Source organism: Patiria miniata, unplaced genomic scaffold (assembly GCF_015706575.1).
Source record: "Patiria miniata isolate m_02_andy unplaced genomic scaffold, ASM1570657v1 HiC_scaffold_13, whole genome shotgun sequence".
Lineage (NCBI taxonomy): Eukaryota > Metazoa > Echinodermata > Asteroidea > Valvatida > Asterinidae > Patiria > Patiria miniata.
The window spans coordinates 1,926,942-1,944,293 of record NW_024037051.1 but is presented as its reverse complement, the minus strand read 5'-3'; the positions used below and the strand labels follow the sequence as shown (position 1 = coordinate 1,944,293).

The following is a 17,352-nucleotide window of genomic DNA, read 5'->3' as shown; positions in this document are numbered from 1 at the left end:
AAATGGGCTCTTAAAACACATTTTGCCTAATTTTTTTTCGCATTAACACAGCTTCCTGGATTCCTCTTGGGTGAAATCACAAGGTGAGGTGAAAATTGATGTGTTTAGCGGCAGGTAAAGTCGTGGCCCAGTATGGAATTTTTCCCACAGTGTCATTTAAAGTTGTATTGGTATTGGTATTTATTTTACGATGAATTTGTGGACTTTTTCGGTGTTTTTTTACTACATTTTTCAAAAATAAAAAATATTAAAAAAATCCAGGCGGCCTCCAAAAAGGAAGCGGGCGGGGACGAGAAACTTGGTTTTTTTTTTACTTCGCCTAACTGACTTTTCTTTCAATGCAATCCCTCAAATGCAGCCTTGTGCATCCATTATGTTCACACTGCCAAGGTGACAGTGTTTTTCCTGTTACAATGTTTTTCCTGGGCCTTAATTGTCGTGCATAAGTTATGAGCAAAACCGTGATGCCATTAGGCAGACGGAGTCTTCAGTGTCACAGCTGTTTCAGCATTGAAAGCTACCGGAATTTCAGGACGATTGCCGTGTTCTTGCTGTCTTTGATGTCTCGTTGTTAAGTACATAACAGTGAGTCACTCGAGCAAACTTAATGCACTAAGTAATGTTGGCAATGACAGCCGGAGCCCCATTAGGGGATACTAATTAATAATGTCACTAATAGACTGTAAAGTGCACCTACAGAAGTGAGAAGTGAGTTCACGGCAAAACGCCCTCAATTGTCAGGAAAAGAAAGTAACATTTTCAATGCCCCCAAAAAGTGCATTTTACCAAATTAAAGCCAAGAGGGGCAGCTCTTTATTTTCATATGCAGGTCACAGATGATGGATATCTCAACCTTATTATGTAAATTGCTGATATTGCAGCTATCCTGCCAGTTATTTTCTAAGATACCTCTAAACACTGTGAAAATTTAAAAGCCTCGGAGTGATTATTTTCGGGCTACTACCAGCAGCGAGTAACGTTGGCCTGATTTTGTTTTGCATGTTTTTTTTTGCACTCGATCGGTCCCAGTCTGGAAAACAAGAGCCTGCTTCCTACATTCCCTGCAAAACGTGTTGTTTATTTTCGAATTCGAATCCCCAGAAAAGTGGTTTAAACTATTTACAGTGATGTATTAACAGTACTTTGATCAAAATTCAATGGTACGTTTCGAGGTTTTAATTGGCAATGTGACAACGAGATAGCACCCAAGTCAGTACGTTCACTCCGTTTGTTCGATTGATAATAAGGCATTTCATTCTAGCTGCGCGCCTTCAACACTGAAGCAATTCACACAATCTTGTCAAAGAGGAACGACAACTATCTATGGGAACGACCGTGACTTATCAGATCCTGAAATCATCCATCGAAGAAAAGCACGCCCTCTATCGCTAGATAATACTTTGACGGGAACGTATAAGAAGTGCACACAGGAGTGCGCTAATTGGAGTAGTTAAACTCTTTCGTATTTACCCACATTAACCCTCTGAAAAAAAAACCGCCCGCATATTGTGTCGATGTCCGCCATAAAATAATCAAAAATGCTGATGGATTTTGAAAAGGCTGATGGATAGGCAAACCACAAACATTATTGCTACAACATGAGAAATATCACAATGGGCACAATGCATGCATCCTGATGACATACTGCAGATTTCTCTCCAAAAGGCCCAACTATACTTCACTAACTTCGTCTTGTTTTCGTGGCCTCAACTTGTACCCATCCCATAATGCAATAGATCGCCTGAAGTGTTTGAGAACAACTTAAGATCCTGTCGATCAGGCTTAATGTGAAGAGTTTAGGGCGGGGAAGCACAGAGAGGGTTGGGTCACGGATCCTACACACAAGGATTAACGGCTATGCATGATAACGGCCCGTACTGGTGGCAAATACCATGAATACTTGTCAACAAGAGAAAACCTCTGCGCTGCGCGCGGCGGCTTTCAGATTTGCAGGCTCTGCGTCCGATTTGCGGGTGTCGAAGTCTGTCAAGCCAGCTAATTATATTTTTGAATATTCATGAGTCTACTTTTTGATTGAATTCTGATAAGTAATAATTACATCACCATGTTAACGCCGAGCACAGTATCTTTAGCTTCAAAATGAACTATGAAATGTCGCATTTGTTTTATCGGTTCGGGACCACATCTCTCTCACACTTTTTAATGAAAGCCGAATTAACAACGAAATTTGGGTAAACGGTGTTCTCCTCGAAATTAGACGTTTATTTCCCGGGTAAATACTTCATCTATGACGACAATAACTGCACAGTACCATCTGTTATATCCTGAAGTACATAATTTTTTTTAAACAACTTTGGAACTTACATAACGAGTAGTTTTGCTCACAGTTTTATAAGTTTTACAAAATTAAGTCCCCTTTCCCTTACATTTATTTACAGGCAAACTACAGGCGTACTTTTAACAACAAACAGGGAGAAAAGAACAGCTATAACATAATCACTTGTACGTTGGTGCCTTGTACCTAAGGCCAACTCCTTCCAATTTACGAGAACGATAGTCGTGGAGTTTGCGGGCAAGGTGGCGCTACTAAGCTTACTAGACGGCGCGTGGAAAGCGATGAAGCTGGTCATGTCGGCCGCTTTTTTGTCATTCAAAAGATGGCTTTCAAAAAACATAAAATAATTGCTTTATTATATAACAAAAATTATGTTCTTTTTTAAACTGAACACAACTGACCACAAAGGGGACAAAACCATAATTTGTTGTCCTTAGTGAGTGGCCACGTTTATCATTGGTCGGTTTAAACACTTTTCTCCGGTGTTTAAACGATTGTTTATAGCAAGCCATATGGCGATGCTCTTTACCAATAAGAACTATCATATATATAAATGAATGCTAATTAAAAAGTTAGAAAAAGCTTGACTTCACTTGACATTTTTTGTTACTTTTAAAAGTTTATCATACAGTGACATTTTAAAATCAAACTACGTGTAGATCTCTGAGTATAGACCTACTGTTTTATGCAACATCAATCTCACCAGGCGTATTATTATAACTACAACATCAGTAAAAAGAAGGGTTTTAATTATCGATTCCTTTCGATATCGATTATTTCCAGTCCAGTTATCGACTAATTCAATGTGATTAATAGCAGCCAATCACTTCAAACCTCATGCTGCAATGGTTGTTCCATGCAGTGGGGTGAATGCGCAGGATTCTTGTGCGCAATGCCAATGGGAACCGAGCGGTTACCAACGTGCTCCTGTCCGAGTTACCAGCGAACTGCAACACAATCAAAATGGTTGACTTGTTTAACGCACCCTGTCGAGCCAAGTTATTATCATTATTGTATTCGAGGACTACTTATTGTGATGGTAAATATTGCTGCACAGCAAGAAAATGGGATTTTTTTCATCACCGTAGAACCGAGTTATCTGTGCTACGGTTTTACTCCATTTTGTTATTAAAGACACAAGCTTCACCTCCCAAATTTCGATTGGTCTGAGATATTTTAACCGAGATAAGCAGGCTTTTCCAAACATCGGCTTTCTCCCCAGCTTCGGGTCCCTCTCTTGCTCCTGAATCATAATAAAACCTTATAATATCGAATTCTTACATGAGCATTTGGTGTTCATATTTTGGGACTTGTTGAACCGACGTCATTCAAGGGGCAAGTCTTCTGCAGCCGTGTCCGGAGTTGAAGTCGAGATTAGAAAAACCACGAAACTATTTAACAGTGATTACTATACCTTTATTTGTGTGCCAAACGCATCAGTCACTTGATCCCAGGACTGAGCGTCATCGCTGTACGACACTCGGTACTCCGTCACCCATTGGTTGTGTCCGGAGTCTCCGCGCCCCTGGGTGATCAAACCAGTGATGGTGACTGTACCATTGAAGTCAACCCGTATCCATGGACTGTCTTCAGATCCGTCATAGCACCAGGCTGCTGCTAATCCTGTTCAACAAAATAACTGACTTTATAACACCTCATCCACAGATTCTGTATCTTGATTGGCCGATAGCGAGTCACATGGTACTTTCTATTTTTGCTATTTTTCTGTGCACGGCCAAAAGTACTTTACCCGTGGCAACCAAAGTACTACCATAATGGCAACCAAAGTACTATCCGGTTCGTAAGTGTGACGTCATCTCAACTTAACCATGCGTACTTGTACTTCACATTGTGAGCATAGCACGAACGGAACCGGTGTCATATGAAAATCGGACTCATATGAAAATCGGACTCTTTTCCCCTTTTTATTGGTTAAACCTTCTCACGTGACCGGTCCCTCTCCTAATTATATATGCATGAGCGTGCGCAATACCATCAATGAGTCCGTATTTCATAAAACATAAATTCATGCTACACCGGAGGCAAATTGAGTGTTTAGCCAATGGGCGCTTGTAATCAGTGGTTCGCGCGTGTGTATGACGTTTTACTAACAACCGGAGAGAGTACCGATTGAATATACATCACGTGCACAATAATTGTGTGTGTAAAAGACGTTAGCGCGCAACCTCGTCCCCAGTGCTTTCTTTATTTCCAACCTCGTTTCAAATAGTAAGCCCTGGATAGGAAACTTTCTTCCTGTATCCTGATTCGTTGCCGCAATTTGCTAATAATGAATTTATATCGTGTAGTTGCCTACTCCTTTTTTTTTCCAGTTTGCTCATAGTAATATGATATGTGATACTGCATATTGGCGGACCAGATTGTAACATTTTAACTTCCAAAAAATCGTGTTTTCATAACTCACGGCGCGACGAATTGATGCTGTTTTTACCCCAGACACCGCATACAAAAAAAAACGCTAATGTAACGCACATGCAGGTACCAGACTATTCCTCATTTGCATACGTGTGCAAAAATCTTGCACATATAAATGATCCAATACCAGGGCGAGAGAGCAGGTAGTGGTGGGCGCGTACTGCTCGACACCCTGGGGACACCCGAAGTTGATTAGCGCGTGATTCAACCCGTGAACTAGCCTTTAGTCAAGTCCCACGCGCTTTCCTGGACACGTGACGCACCCCGGATGCTGACACGTAAAAAGACTAGCGGGGGGGGGGGGCGAAGCCGCGAGGGCCTTTACCATCTCGTGTAGAACGCTTATGTTTTTGTTTTTTTTACATTTGTCTACCGATTTGGTAGACATGCATAATGCATTACCCGTTGTGAATTGACCAATGAAAATGCAGAATTACTAACGTAAATTAGCCGTCGTCTGGCGCCAGACAGCACGCGCGCGCGTGCTGTTGCTGGTAACCGCAAATCACCGTTAGATGATTGGTTTATATTGTTTGATTAAGTTATATTACGTGAATAAATGAATAAGTGATTAGTCCACGAGATAGTAAAGGCCCTCGCGGCTTCGCCGCTCGTGCTAGTCTTTTTACGTGCCAGCATCCGGGGTGCGTTACGTGTCCGGATGGTCCGGGTACAGGCGCGTGGGCCTTGACTAACCAACACGCGCACGTACTCCATTCGTTTGCATGCACTACACTTCCCGGTTCAAAATGACTTCACAATTCAGTACTCAATACCCAGGACGCGGTACTACATGGCCAAAGAAGGTCACAATAAAGAACTCTACAAGAAAACCAACGAGATCCCTTGGAGTAAAGCCATTACCAGAAGACGTCTTAGGTGGACAGGCCATCTCCTGACACTGCCCGAGGAAACACCTGCCTAGCAAGCGCTTCTAGAAGCGATCCGCAAGAACAATTAGCTGCCAAGAGGTGGATAACGAACCACGTGGTTGAATACAGTAAACACGGACCTGACAACCACGGGGGTCAACATCAAAGATCGACACACCTGGCACGTGGCATCCGACAGGAAGCAGTGGAGGACACTTACGGAGTGCGCAATGTCAGATCTACTTGACGCAGGCTCCTGGATGATGGCGCGGAATTACATTTGTGTGCAAATGCTGTCGTGCGCGTTGAGCGCAGCGCATTATTGTTCCCAAAAGAGCGCACCACTGAGTTAGGTTCAAACATTTCATGAAAGGGGTGGTTTGGAAGAGAGAAATACATTTCCCACCAATTTTGTATTGAAATTGAAGTTTATTTTAACTGTGTTCAGATTTAAATAATTTAAAATATTAAAACCAAGCAGAATCTGTGGGTGAAGTGTTTAAAACAAATATTGAATGCTTTATCTCGTGGTGAAGTAAAACTAGTCCCCTCGGTGATCCATGGAACATTCTATTTCATGGATCACCTTGGGAGGCTAGTTTTACTCATAGAGCTATATTAAATTACTCAAGCGCTAACTCATGTACAAAGTGATGCCTGCTGGGCGCATCCATGTTTGTACACAAACCTATGGAGAACTCGAAATTTTGTACGTTTTTTTGTAAGTCTATTTGCATATCTGCGTTTGTATTCCATGACGGTGGTTATCGAAGGCAATACGCCAAAAACCGAAACGCACGATCAGCAAATGAGCGTGTCATTTTGCTCTTCGCTTTCACCATGGTCTACTACAACAAACAAGGGGGCACCCATCCGCACGGACCCCCGCTGCCCCCCCCCCCCCCCCCGTAGTTACGCTACTGCATTTTCTTAATAAACTTCTTCGTGTAGCACTTTCAAAATCTAGGATATGAAAGCCCAATTAATAAGCTTTTTGTCCTGACGGTACAAGAATCATTTGAATCACTAAGGCACTTTTCAAGTTAGGGGATTTTAAACACTACCCCCGTTTTAAAGTTCTGACCACGGATCACCACAAAAAAAGTGTGTGTTCTTTCAGCAAAATGAACACAATGCACACACATCCATATGTAAATTGTTTTCGTTTTGCTGAAAGAACACTTACTTTTTTGTACATGTACTTGAAAATTACATAAGTGATTTGAATGATTCTTCTACTAATAGAAAGCTTATTAATTTGGCTTTTATATCCTACATTTTTGAAAGTGCTACATGCAGCACTTTATTGAAATAAATTGGTCGTGCCATTGGGGTTTCCTTATTTTTCTTTAATCGCCCTTTATAAGGAAAAAAATGAAATGAAAATGAAAGCAAAAACGAAAGCAAATATATTTTTCGAGTTGAAACTCGAAAATAACACGGAAAACATCTTTAATCTCACTAAATCCAAAAAGCCTACCTTGAGTATAAAGCCTGGCCCTGGGTGGGGCATGAGTAGGAAGGTTTCTATAGAATGACGAAGCTGTGATGCTTTCATCCGGGATGCGACCATCTTCCATCCCAAGAGGTCCCTCCACAAAGCAAGGAGAGTCACCTGAGGAAAAGGTGCGATCGCTTTGAGAAGTTTTGTACAAAGTAACCATTAATATTTTTTTAAAAGAACATACAGTGAAATCTCGACAAGTCAAACTCTGATAACTCAAAACCGTCAATCCATTGCCTTCAGTAGTATAACAATGCTATACAACCCTGCTTAACTCCAAACTCTGCTGAAGTCAAATTTTGAACCTGTTCCCTTGAGGTTTGGCTTATCAGGATTTCACTGTAGTATTGGCCTATTTGCAAGTGAAAGTTCAACGGGGAAGAAAAAATCGTTTTCTTCTGTTTAATGGCACGAGTAGATAGTTACGGATGCATAATTATGTGCCTCTTCCATCCTGCTCAACATTGAAAAACCAGAGCTTTGTCAATCCAAAGTGTGTGTCCTCTTCAGTCACAAGATGACCCAAATGAGTTGCCTGTATATACCTATCACAAACATCTTGGGAAACATAAAGATCACATGCTTATTAATATTATAATTATTCTTCGACGGCTCACCAGGATTTCAATTACAGTTAAAACAAAAATCCCTTCAAGTGCTGCTTGTTGCATTAGCTTTGAGCCTTTGAAATGAAACAGTAACACAATCTCACCATTTCTTTTAAAGTATTTCAACTTCTCTTCGTTGACTGACACGATCGAGTCATCGCTCAATTCACACCGTCTGGTATCTTTGGTATAACTGAAGTATTCGCAGTATTCTTCCTTGAGGCAGGCCGCGGCACACCTTAAGTAGGAGGCTCGTTGGCTTGACCGAATCACTCGATATTTGACGGTGCTGTTGAACTGTGAAGCAGCCGTGAAATCCGAAGATTTCACGGTAGGAAGATTACAGCCAGCTCCGCTCTGAACCACGCAGACAAAAAAAACCACGAGGCACCAAACAAGACGACAATGTCTTGGGTGATAAATAGGAAAATTCATTTCGTTTCGTTTAGGTTTGTTCAGCCATATAATACTCACATGTAGCTACTTCGAAACTGTTTCAGATTGTGTTGCAAACAGCGAACGGCGAAAGATCGTATACTACGCTGGCAATATTAAAGGCACGAGTATTATTGATCACCAAGTCACAATCGACAATAAACGGTTGATTAAGGCCACGCCCGTGGTTAAAAAAAGCAATGACAATAGCTGCGCTGCTAATAGCTTTCTCGCCCACATAACGTGTTCCGGCATGCACATTGTCACTGCTTGAAAAAAATGAAGGTCTTCAAAATAACTACTGAGACCTATTTATCTTGAAAACCTCCACACAAATATTGAAGAAGTCGACTTCAAGTTTGTATAGGCTTTGTCGTTCCTCTCATTTACACTTAATTGGAGGAGATTGAATTCTAACGAAAGGAAGCAATAGTCAATCGGACATTTCGTTGACAAGCTGTATGGTTGTTTAAAGTTTGCATTTATTTACATGTCAAAAGGAAATACTGAGAAAAGGTCTTTAAAGTTTCGATTGTTTTGTAGTCGTGATGATAAAACATGTCATTTCTTGTTTACCTTGAAAACACTTTTTTCCACGATTTTATACTATTTATTTTAAAAATGTGTAGTAAACATATCAAAGATTGCAAATATCAATAAATACACATTGAGAAAAAAATACCCCCATTGTTTGTGTGTTTGTTTTGTTTTTTGTTTGTTTTGTTTTTTGGTATATTTTTTTCCACTGCGGCTGTGCTCATGCCGTTTCCTCTTATTTTGCCAAAATGCCTTATAATGATTATATTCGCAAAGAGGGGGAAGCCAGACACTTTAACCTTCTCCAGATATTAGCAACATGAATGAGTTCCCTACCAGGGGCGGCGGAACGGGGCGGGTGGCAGGGGGCACTGCCAGATTTTCCCAAGTGCCCTCTTGCGGACATAAATGTGGCCCCTCGAGCATAAAACTCACATTTCGGGTAATTTGTTTTCAGTAACCATTTCCCAAAACCCTAACAATGCGCCCTGAAAATAGGCACATTATTCGTAGTTTGCATAATGGCCGGTTTTGAAGAGCGCCCCCTATTTTGGAAGATGGTACCAGCACCCCCCCCCCCTCCCCCCACCCCACTATATAATTGTACGGAGGCCAAGTGTCCGGTGAAAAAAAAATTGTCGACATTTCAGGACGGATGTGCAAAAAATACCAAAAATGCTTGATACGCTGCTGCACCAGCGAAATATGCCTTTGTGCCTCTTTTTGGTGATGCCCCCCTCCCCATTTTGAAACGTTCCACCGCCGCTGTCCCATAGGTATTTGAAGGCCTCGGCTTTATTGCTCAACATTAATTTCAGTTTAATACTTCACAACAAAAATACAAGGTATTATAGTGACTCTTCATGCATTCGTGCATATCGCCGATGACCGGTTTAAACACTTTTCTGCAGTGTTTAAACGATGGTTTAGAGCCAGCCACATGGCGATGCTCTTTACCAAATAGAATGGAGAAACTACCATAATGTGTAAATGAATGTTAATTAAAACTAAGAAACAGCTTGACTTCACTTGACATTTTGGTTACTTTTAAAAGTTTATCATACAGTGAAATTGTAAATCAAACTACGTGTAGAGTTCGGAGTAGACCTACTGTTTTATGAAACATTAATCTCACCAGGCGTATTGTAACTATCCACAATTAATATAAAGATGGGTTTCAATTATCGATTCCTTTCGATATCGATTATTTCCAGTTCAATTGTCGACTGATTCAATGTGATTAATAGCAGCCAATCACTTCAAACCTCATGCTGCAATGCTTGTTCCATGCAGTGGGGTGAATGCGCAGGATTCTGGTGCGCAATGCCAATGGGAACCGAGCGGTTACCAACGTGTTCCTGTCCGAGTTACCAGCGAACTGCAACAAATCAAAATGGTTGACTTGTTTAGCGCACCCTGTCGAGCCAAGTTATTATCATTATTTTATTTGAAGACAATACTTGTTGTGACGGTAAATATTGCTACACAGCAAGAAAGTGGGATTTTTTTATCACTCGAACTGAGTTATCTGTGTAAGGATTTACTCAATTTTATTATTAAAGACACAAACCTCACCTCCTAACTTTCAATTGGTCTGAGAGATTTTAACCAAGAAAACAGGGTATTCCAAAGATCGGCTTTCTCTTGTTGAACCGACGTCATTCAAAGGGCAAATCTTCTGAAGTCAAATCCGGAGTTGAAGTCGAGATTTGAGAATTCACAAAACTATTTTAACAATGAATCCTTTACCTTTATTTGTGTGCCAAACGCATCAGTCACGTGATCCCAGGACTGAGCGTCATCGCTGTACGTTACTTGGTACTCCGTCACCCGTTGGTCGTATTCGGAGTCTCCGCGCCCCTGGGTGATCAAACCAGTGATGGTGACTGTACCACTGAAGTCAACCTGTATCCATGGACTGTCTTCATATCCGCCATAGCACCAGGCTGCAGCATATTCTATTCAACCCCATAAAATATACTAGGGCAGTAAATCTGGCTCCAATATGAAGTTGTTTAACCACAGTCCCATTATCTTCGAACCAACGCTATAGTCGACCATAATTATAGACCAGTCGAAGTCGACTTTTCGGGACCAGCCCATACCGAGTAGTCTGAGTATCAAACGTTGTACAACGGAACCCTTTCCGTATCCAACATGTGATATATCTGAGCAATGCAAATTTTATGCGACCCCACGCGCCAGCCAATCGGAGTCGACTTTAGAAATTGTGACGTCAGTTCGATCAGAAATGTGGAATAAGCTATTGATTGGTCAATTTGAATGACATGTTTTTCTAATACAGCAACGGGTTACGGTTTCGAGTGTCCCTCTGAAAATTGCAATGCATTTTGCGCATCAACTAATACCCCCCCCCCCCTGCAAAAGCCGATTTATTATTTTACAGCTGATAATTCGAATAACTTGTTTACTGCTAGAAAACAAATGAAATTAAAAAGCGATTTTTTTTTGGGTTGAAACTCGAAAATAACACTGGAAGTGTAGATTGAATGTCAAATTAAACAAACCTACCTTGAGTATAAAGTCTGGCCTTGAGTGGGCCATGATTAGTGCGGTTTTTCCAAACAGACGAAGCTGTGATGCTTTCATCCGGGATGCGACCATCTTCCATCCCAAGAGGTCCCTCCACGGAGCAAGGACAGTCTCCTGAGGAAAAGGTGCGATAGTTGTGGGAGGTTTTGTACAAAATAACCATACCAAAACACCAACATAATCTACTTGCCAAGTAAAAGTCAAACGAGGGGGGATTCGGTTAAAAGTGGCACGAGCAGAAAGTTTGGCACGAGGACGAGCAGAAAGTGCTTCTTTCAACCCGCTCAACAATGAAAAACCAGAACTTTGTAAATCCAAAGTGTGTTCTCTTTTGAGTAAAAGGAGCACCAAAAAGAGTTCCCTGCAAATTGGACTCTCCGTACACAATCATCTTGGGAACCACTAAAGATGAATGCTTTTTTATTACAAAATGTGTTTCGACGGCTAATACAGGGTGTATAATAAAGGGAAACCCGATGCAAATCTAATAAAATATTCTAATAAATATTCTATAAACATCACACAAAAAACATAGTAAATATTTTCAAATAAGTTAAAGATTATGTGGAACACCAATGTGTTCTCTTCCCAATGATACCTCGAATGTGTGTCTGTAGCTACGGATGACTGAGCATTCGTTGTTATTCTGTCAAGGGTCAACACCTGCACCGGGCCAAGTTTGTGCAAAAGGGTAACTGGTATTCTCGGCATGTCGAACGGTTTAATTTAAAGAAAGAAATCCTCCTCTTTAAAACCATTTATTTAGTTTTGACACAGCGATTTGACCACTCTCAGTTTTGAAGTTAAATAACCCCTAATGGCCAATGCCTTCAATGTGGCTACCACCTCTTTCCACACAAAGCTCTGCATGAAGTCTAGTCCATTTCAACCTTTGCATAACAAATCAGCAAGCAATCTTAGCTAGGTAAAACTTAACCCAGTGCAGGTTTTGACCCTTGACAGAATAACAAGGAATGCTCAGCCATCCGTGGCCAAAGACACGCAATCAAGGTGTCATTAGAAAGAGGACACATCGGCGTTTCACATCTTTAACTTATTTGAAAATAATTATTTTTTATTTTTTAATTTACATTTACATCTGGGTTTCCTTTTTTTTTATACACCCTGTGTATAAAGATTTCAATTACACTTGAAACAAATCTCTCAAGGATCATTTACTCATCATGTAATTTATTCGATTTCAATTAATAACACCACTCAAAACCAAAAGAAGTCTTTTGAAAACCTAACCTGTTGAAGTTTCAGCTCAGTGGATATAACACTTTTCAAGAAAACAGTGGAAAACCATACACAACCTTTTGATTACGAAAAACCATTTCGTTTATTATCTCTTTCATTTTCGAAAGATCTGTCAATAATTGACTGATCGGTGGAAATCAACTACATTTCTTGACTTCTTCTAAATGAAAGCAATCCAGCAGACGAAATAATTTCACAGGGTGTTTAGAACCGGTACAATCTTTGATCCAGGTATATAGCTTTTTGATAAAAATACTGTAATAATTCTTTGGATAAATGCAAATTTCCCTATGTAAATGTGCCTTTCAAGTTCAGTAAGTTGTATTAGCTTTGAAATGAAATAACACCACAATAAGAAGGTCTTACCATTTCTTTTGAAGTATTTCAACTTCTCTTTGTTGACTGACACGATCGAGTCATTGCTCAATTCACAGCGTCTGGTATCTTTAGTATAACCGAAGTATTTGCAGTCTTCTTCCTTGAGGCAGGCCGCGGCACACCTCAGGTAGGAGGCTCGTTGGCTTGACCGAATCACTCGATATTTGACGGTGCTGTTGAACTGTGAAGCCGTGAAATTCGAAGATTTCACGGTAGGGAGATCAGAGCCAGCTCCGCTCTGAGCCACGCAGACAACAAAAAGAGCGAGGCACCAAACAAGACGACAATGTCTTGGGTGATAAGTAGGAAAATTCATTTCGTTTCGTTTAGGTTTGTTCAGCCATATAATACTCACATGTAGGCCACTTCGAAACTGTTTCAGATTGTGCTGCAAACAGCGAACGGCGAAAGATCGTATACTACGCTGGCAATAATTAAAGGCACGAGTATATTATTGATCACCAAGTCACAATCGCCAATAAACGGATAATTAAGGCCAAGCCCATGGTAAATTACCGCAATGACAAAAGCTGCGCTGCTAATAGCTTTCTCGCACGCATAACGTGCTCAGCCTGCTCCAGCATGCGCATATTCACTGTTTGAATAAAATGCAGGTCTTCAAGATATTTACTGAGACCTATTTATCTTGAAAACCTACACACAAATATTGAAGAAGTCGACTTCAAGTTTGTATTGGCATTGTTGTTCCTCTCGTTTGCACTTAACTGTAGGAGATTGAATTCTAACGAAAGATATTAACGGCACGCGTATTTGTCGCTTATACCAAGTCACATTCCTATACATAACTGCGTTCGGTACGTTGAGAGTTTCCAACTAATGTCTTTTGGCGAAATGGCTCATGTAATTGGTTTTTTTTCTTCAGCGATATCCACTTAATGCATCCTTGTGCTCCTTGTAATTATTCTTAAAGGTTTTCCGGAGACCTTTATTGCTAATAGTAATAATCATTCCAATACATGTAGGAATGATCAATATGTCATTAGGCAGACGGGATCTTCAGTGTTACAGCTGTTTCAGCACTGAAAGCTGCCAGAATTTCAGGACGATTATCGTGGTCAACTTGCTGTCTTTGGTGTCTCGTTGTTAAGTACATGAGAGTGAGTCACTCGAGCAAACTTAATGCACAAATTAATGTACAACATGAGCCCACTTTGGTTAGTAACTGTATGCTATAAAAGTCACTAACAACTGTAAAGTGCACCCACCTGCAGTGATATTACGGTAAAACGCCCTGAAATGACAGGGGAAAAAGAAACTTATAAATTATCAAATTTTTACAAAATGTAAACCAGAGGAGCTGGCTCATTTTTTTCGTGAAGTTGGCAGATGATGGATATTTGAACCAAATTATGTTCCCGACTACTATAGCTTTACTGTAGATACCCCCAATTATTTTAAAGATATCTCTTAAGTAAAAACATCTCAAAAAGTTAAAAGCCTATGAGTGATTATTTTTGGGCTATACTACCAGTATAGCGAGTAAAGCCCGATTTTATTTTGCATGCTTTTCTGCACTCAGCCTGCCTACTACATTCCATGCAAAATGTTTTTTTTGTTTTCCAATTCGGATCCCCAGAAAAGGTGGTTTGAACTTTTTAGTGATATCAATATTAACAATTAGTACTTTGGCTAAAATACAAATGACACGTTGCCAGGTTTAGTTTGGCGTATGTTGTGACTGAGAAAGCGCTCAGCCAGTGTGTTAACATAATTACACTCCCTTTGTTCGATGGATAATAAGGCATTTAATTCTAGCAGGGCGCCTTCAGCACTAAGCATTTAGTAACATACTCATGTAGAGCAGGAACTAGACTTATCAGATCCTGAAGGGTGCACCCCAGTATAAAATTTCCCATAGACACCAGTGATAAATGGCCATACTTCAAAATTCATTTAAAATTACTCAGAACTCTCACAGCTGTTCAGGCTGCACAGAAAAATGATGATCAACATGTCATCTTTCATTTTTTTCTTCACTTTTTTGGTGGGTCGACCACTGACTTTTCGAGAAATGCTCACCCAAAGAAGAACACCCCTAAAAAGAGTGATGTTTCCCAAACTGGAAAAGTAGCCATCTTAAAAAAGGTGCATTGCCATATCTCTTCAATTTCCCAATTGCATAGCTCTCAGAACTCTCTATATACAACAATTTGAGTGTACAGCATATTCCGGAGCTCGTCGGACGGACTTTTGGCCTTTTTATTTGGGTACATACCCTTAAATCGCCCATCTAAGAAAAGCACGCCTTCTATCGCTAGATCATTACTGACTTTGACGGAAATCTGCCCAAAGATGGCGATATTTGGGGTGGGTAAACTCTTTCGTATTTACCCAATAGCACCCGCCTATTGCGCCCCCCCCCGCCATAAATATACAAAAAGACTGATGGACAGGCAAACCACAGACAACTCTGCTACACAGTGGCCTCGTATGTTGTACCCATCCCATAATGCAATAGATCGCCTGAAGCGTTTGAGAACCACTTAAGATCCTGTTGATCGGTCTTAATATGAAGAGTTTAGGAGCGGGGAAGCCCAGAGAGGGTTAGGGGTAGTCATGGGGGGAGGGTGCAGACGTGAAAAAGAGCCCCACCTCATCCGTGCTGAAAGGTAGACAGGGTTTTTTTTCACCGGTTACCCAGCCTCCCTAAAAATCAAAAACGGGGGAGGGGGAGGGCTATACATAACACCATCGAACAATAGGTAGTCAACGAAACGTGGCGCTTTTCATGGCGGCACAAATGCCGACGTTCGAGCCACGTTACAAAAGGTCAGGAGCGCCCCTTTTTTAATGAGTGCCCTTTTTCCACGAGTGCCCTATTTTTTCCCGAGTGCCTTTTTCATGAGCATTTTTTTTCACGGGCTGCCTTTTTCACCCCCCCCCCCCCTTTTCGCAATTGCCCTTGTGAGGAAATTGTGAAAAAAAGGGCACTCGTTAAAAAAGGGCACTCGCGAAAAAAGGGGAGCTCGTGCAAAAAGGCCGCTCGTGAAAACAAGATTGGGGGGGGGGGAGGGGGGTTAACATAGCCCCTCCTCCTTGTCTACGCCACTGATAGCGCACTGCGCCCAAAGCCTCAGCTAGACAATTTACCATGACCGTCGATCCGTTGGTCCTTATAGAGGGGTCGCTCAACCGAATTGGACATCATTCTCTTCAAGTTTCTGATGAGCTTGCCAGGGAGGGAAAGGGAGAGGGGTGGGGAAAGCCCTTGAGCAGGGGTGGGTTCATATGTGTAATCGTAAAATACGTCTATGCATCTCCCATAAAAACTCTTAGTTAAGTTAGGCAAATACAGCAATATGGTTGCGAAGGCAAAGCGTCAGTCGTTGTCAGGGAAAGCTAATCCGATTACGTACTAAGACGTTGTAACAGAGCATTGAAATCCGTGAGCCCCAAAACATGGCCTTTTGAACGTTGTGTTTCTCAGAAAATATGCTCGGTATGCTTAAAATGTTACAATCTAACTGACGAAGAAATTCTAAACTTCATGTCAGTGAAAAAAAACGCCGTCATCAATGCCGAAACGTCAATACTGGTTACTGTCAAAGCTGACCTTCAAGTCTGGAAGAAATCGTTCGAAAACTTCCCCAAAATTAATGTATGTATTTATCCCAATTTCTAGGAATTCATCCAAATTTTTATTTCACGAGTAGTTGAACACTTATATTCCGAATTTCAGCTTAATCTGTTGTTGCTGACACACCATATGCAAGGAAAATTTCGAAGAGGATCAAAAAAATTATTTGCCGACCCAACCCATGTGCGTTGTTCAGCAAAGCGCTGTAGGCGCTACAGCTGACCGATTTCGGCCCGGCACACAATGGTGAAGGGGATATTAGCATATTCATTAGCGTCACTCGGCGTGACATGGCGTGGGTTTCGGTATCGACCAATGGAAGCCGGGAAAAAGGGTGATATTTGTTAATTAATAACTCATGCAGAATTAATGTTGGTAATGAGAGCAGGAGCCCCATTTGGGGATACAAATTGTGTGCTTTCAAGTCACTAACAACAGACTGTAAAGTGCACCTACAAAAGTGAAGTGAGATCACGGCAAAACGCCCTCAATTGTCAGGAAAAGAAAGTAACATGTTTAATGCTAAAAAAAAGTGCATTTTACAAAATTAAAACCAAGAGGGGCAGCTCTTTATTTTCATATGCAGGTGACAGATGATGAATATCTCAACCTAATTATGTGAATTGCTGATACTACAGCTATACTATAGATACTGCCAGTTATTTTCTAAGATCCTCTCAACACTGTGAACATTTAAAAGCCTCGGAGTGATTATTTTCGGGCTACTACCAGCAGCGAGGAAAGTTGGCCTGATTTGGTTTTGCATGGTTATTTTCTGCACTCGATCGGTCCCAGTCTGGAAAACAAGAGCCTGCTTCCTACATTCCCTGCAAAACGTGTTGTTTATTTTCGAATTCGGATCCCCAGAAAAGTGG

General features: G+C 41.1%; 1 protein-coding gene across 1 annotated transcript in view; it reads right to left on the bottom strand.

Annotated features, from left to right (window-relative positions):
* The window catches only part of LOC119721477, a 68,504-nt gene extending 55,165 nt beyond the window's left edge, over positions 1-13,339 (bottom strand). Inside the window, exons 1-8 of the mRNA XM_038191558.1 lie at positions 12,868-13,339; positions 11,221-11,355; positions 10,438-10,646; positions 9,935-10,066; positions 7,821-8,196; positions 7,085-7,219; positions 3,711-3,919; positions 3,112-3,243 (exon numbers count right to left, since the gene is read on the bottom strand). Of these exons, the coding sequence (XP_038047486.1) occupies positions 3,112-3,243; positions 3,711-3,919; positions 7,085-7,219; positions 7,821-8,196; positions 9,935-10,066; positions 10,438-10,646; positions 11,221-11,355; positions 12,868-13,195 (1,656 nt within the window). The 5' untranslated portion in view covers positions 13,196-13,339. The remainder of the gene's footprint in view (positions 1-3,111; positions 3,244-3,710; positions 3,920-7,084; positions 7,220-7,820; positions 8,197-9,934; positions 10,067-10,437; positions 10,647-11,220; positions 11,356-12,867) is intronic.
* Positions 13,340-17,352: the final 4,013 nt, after the last annotated feature.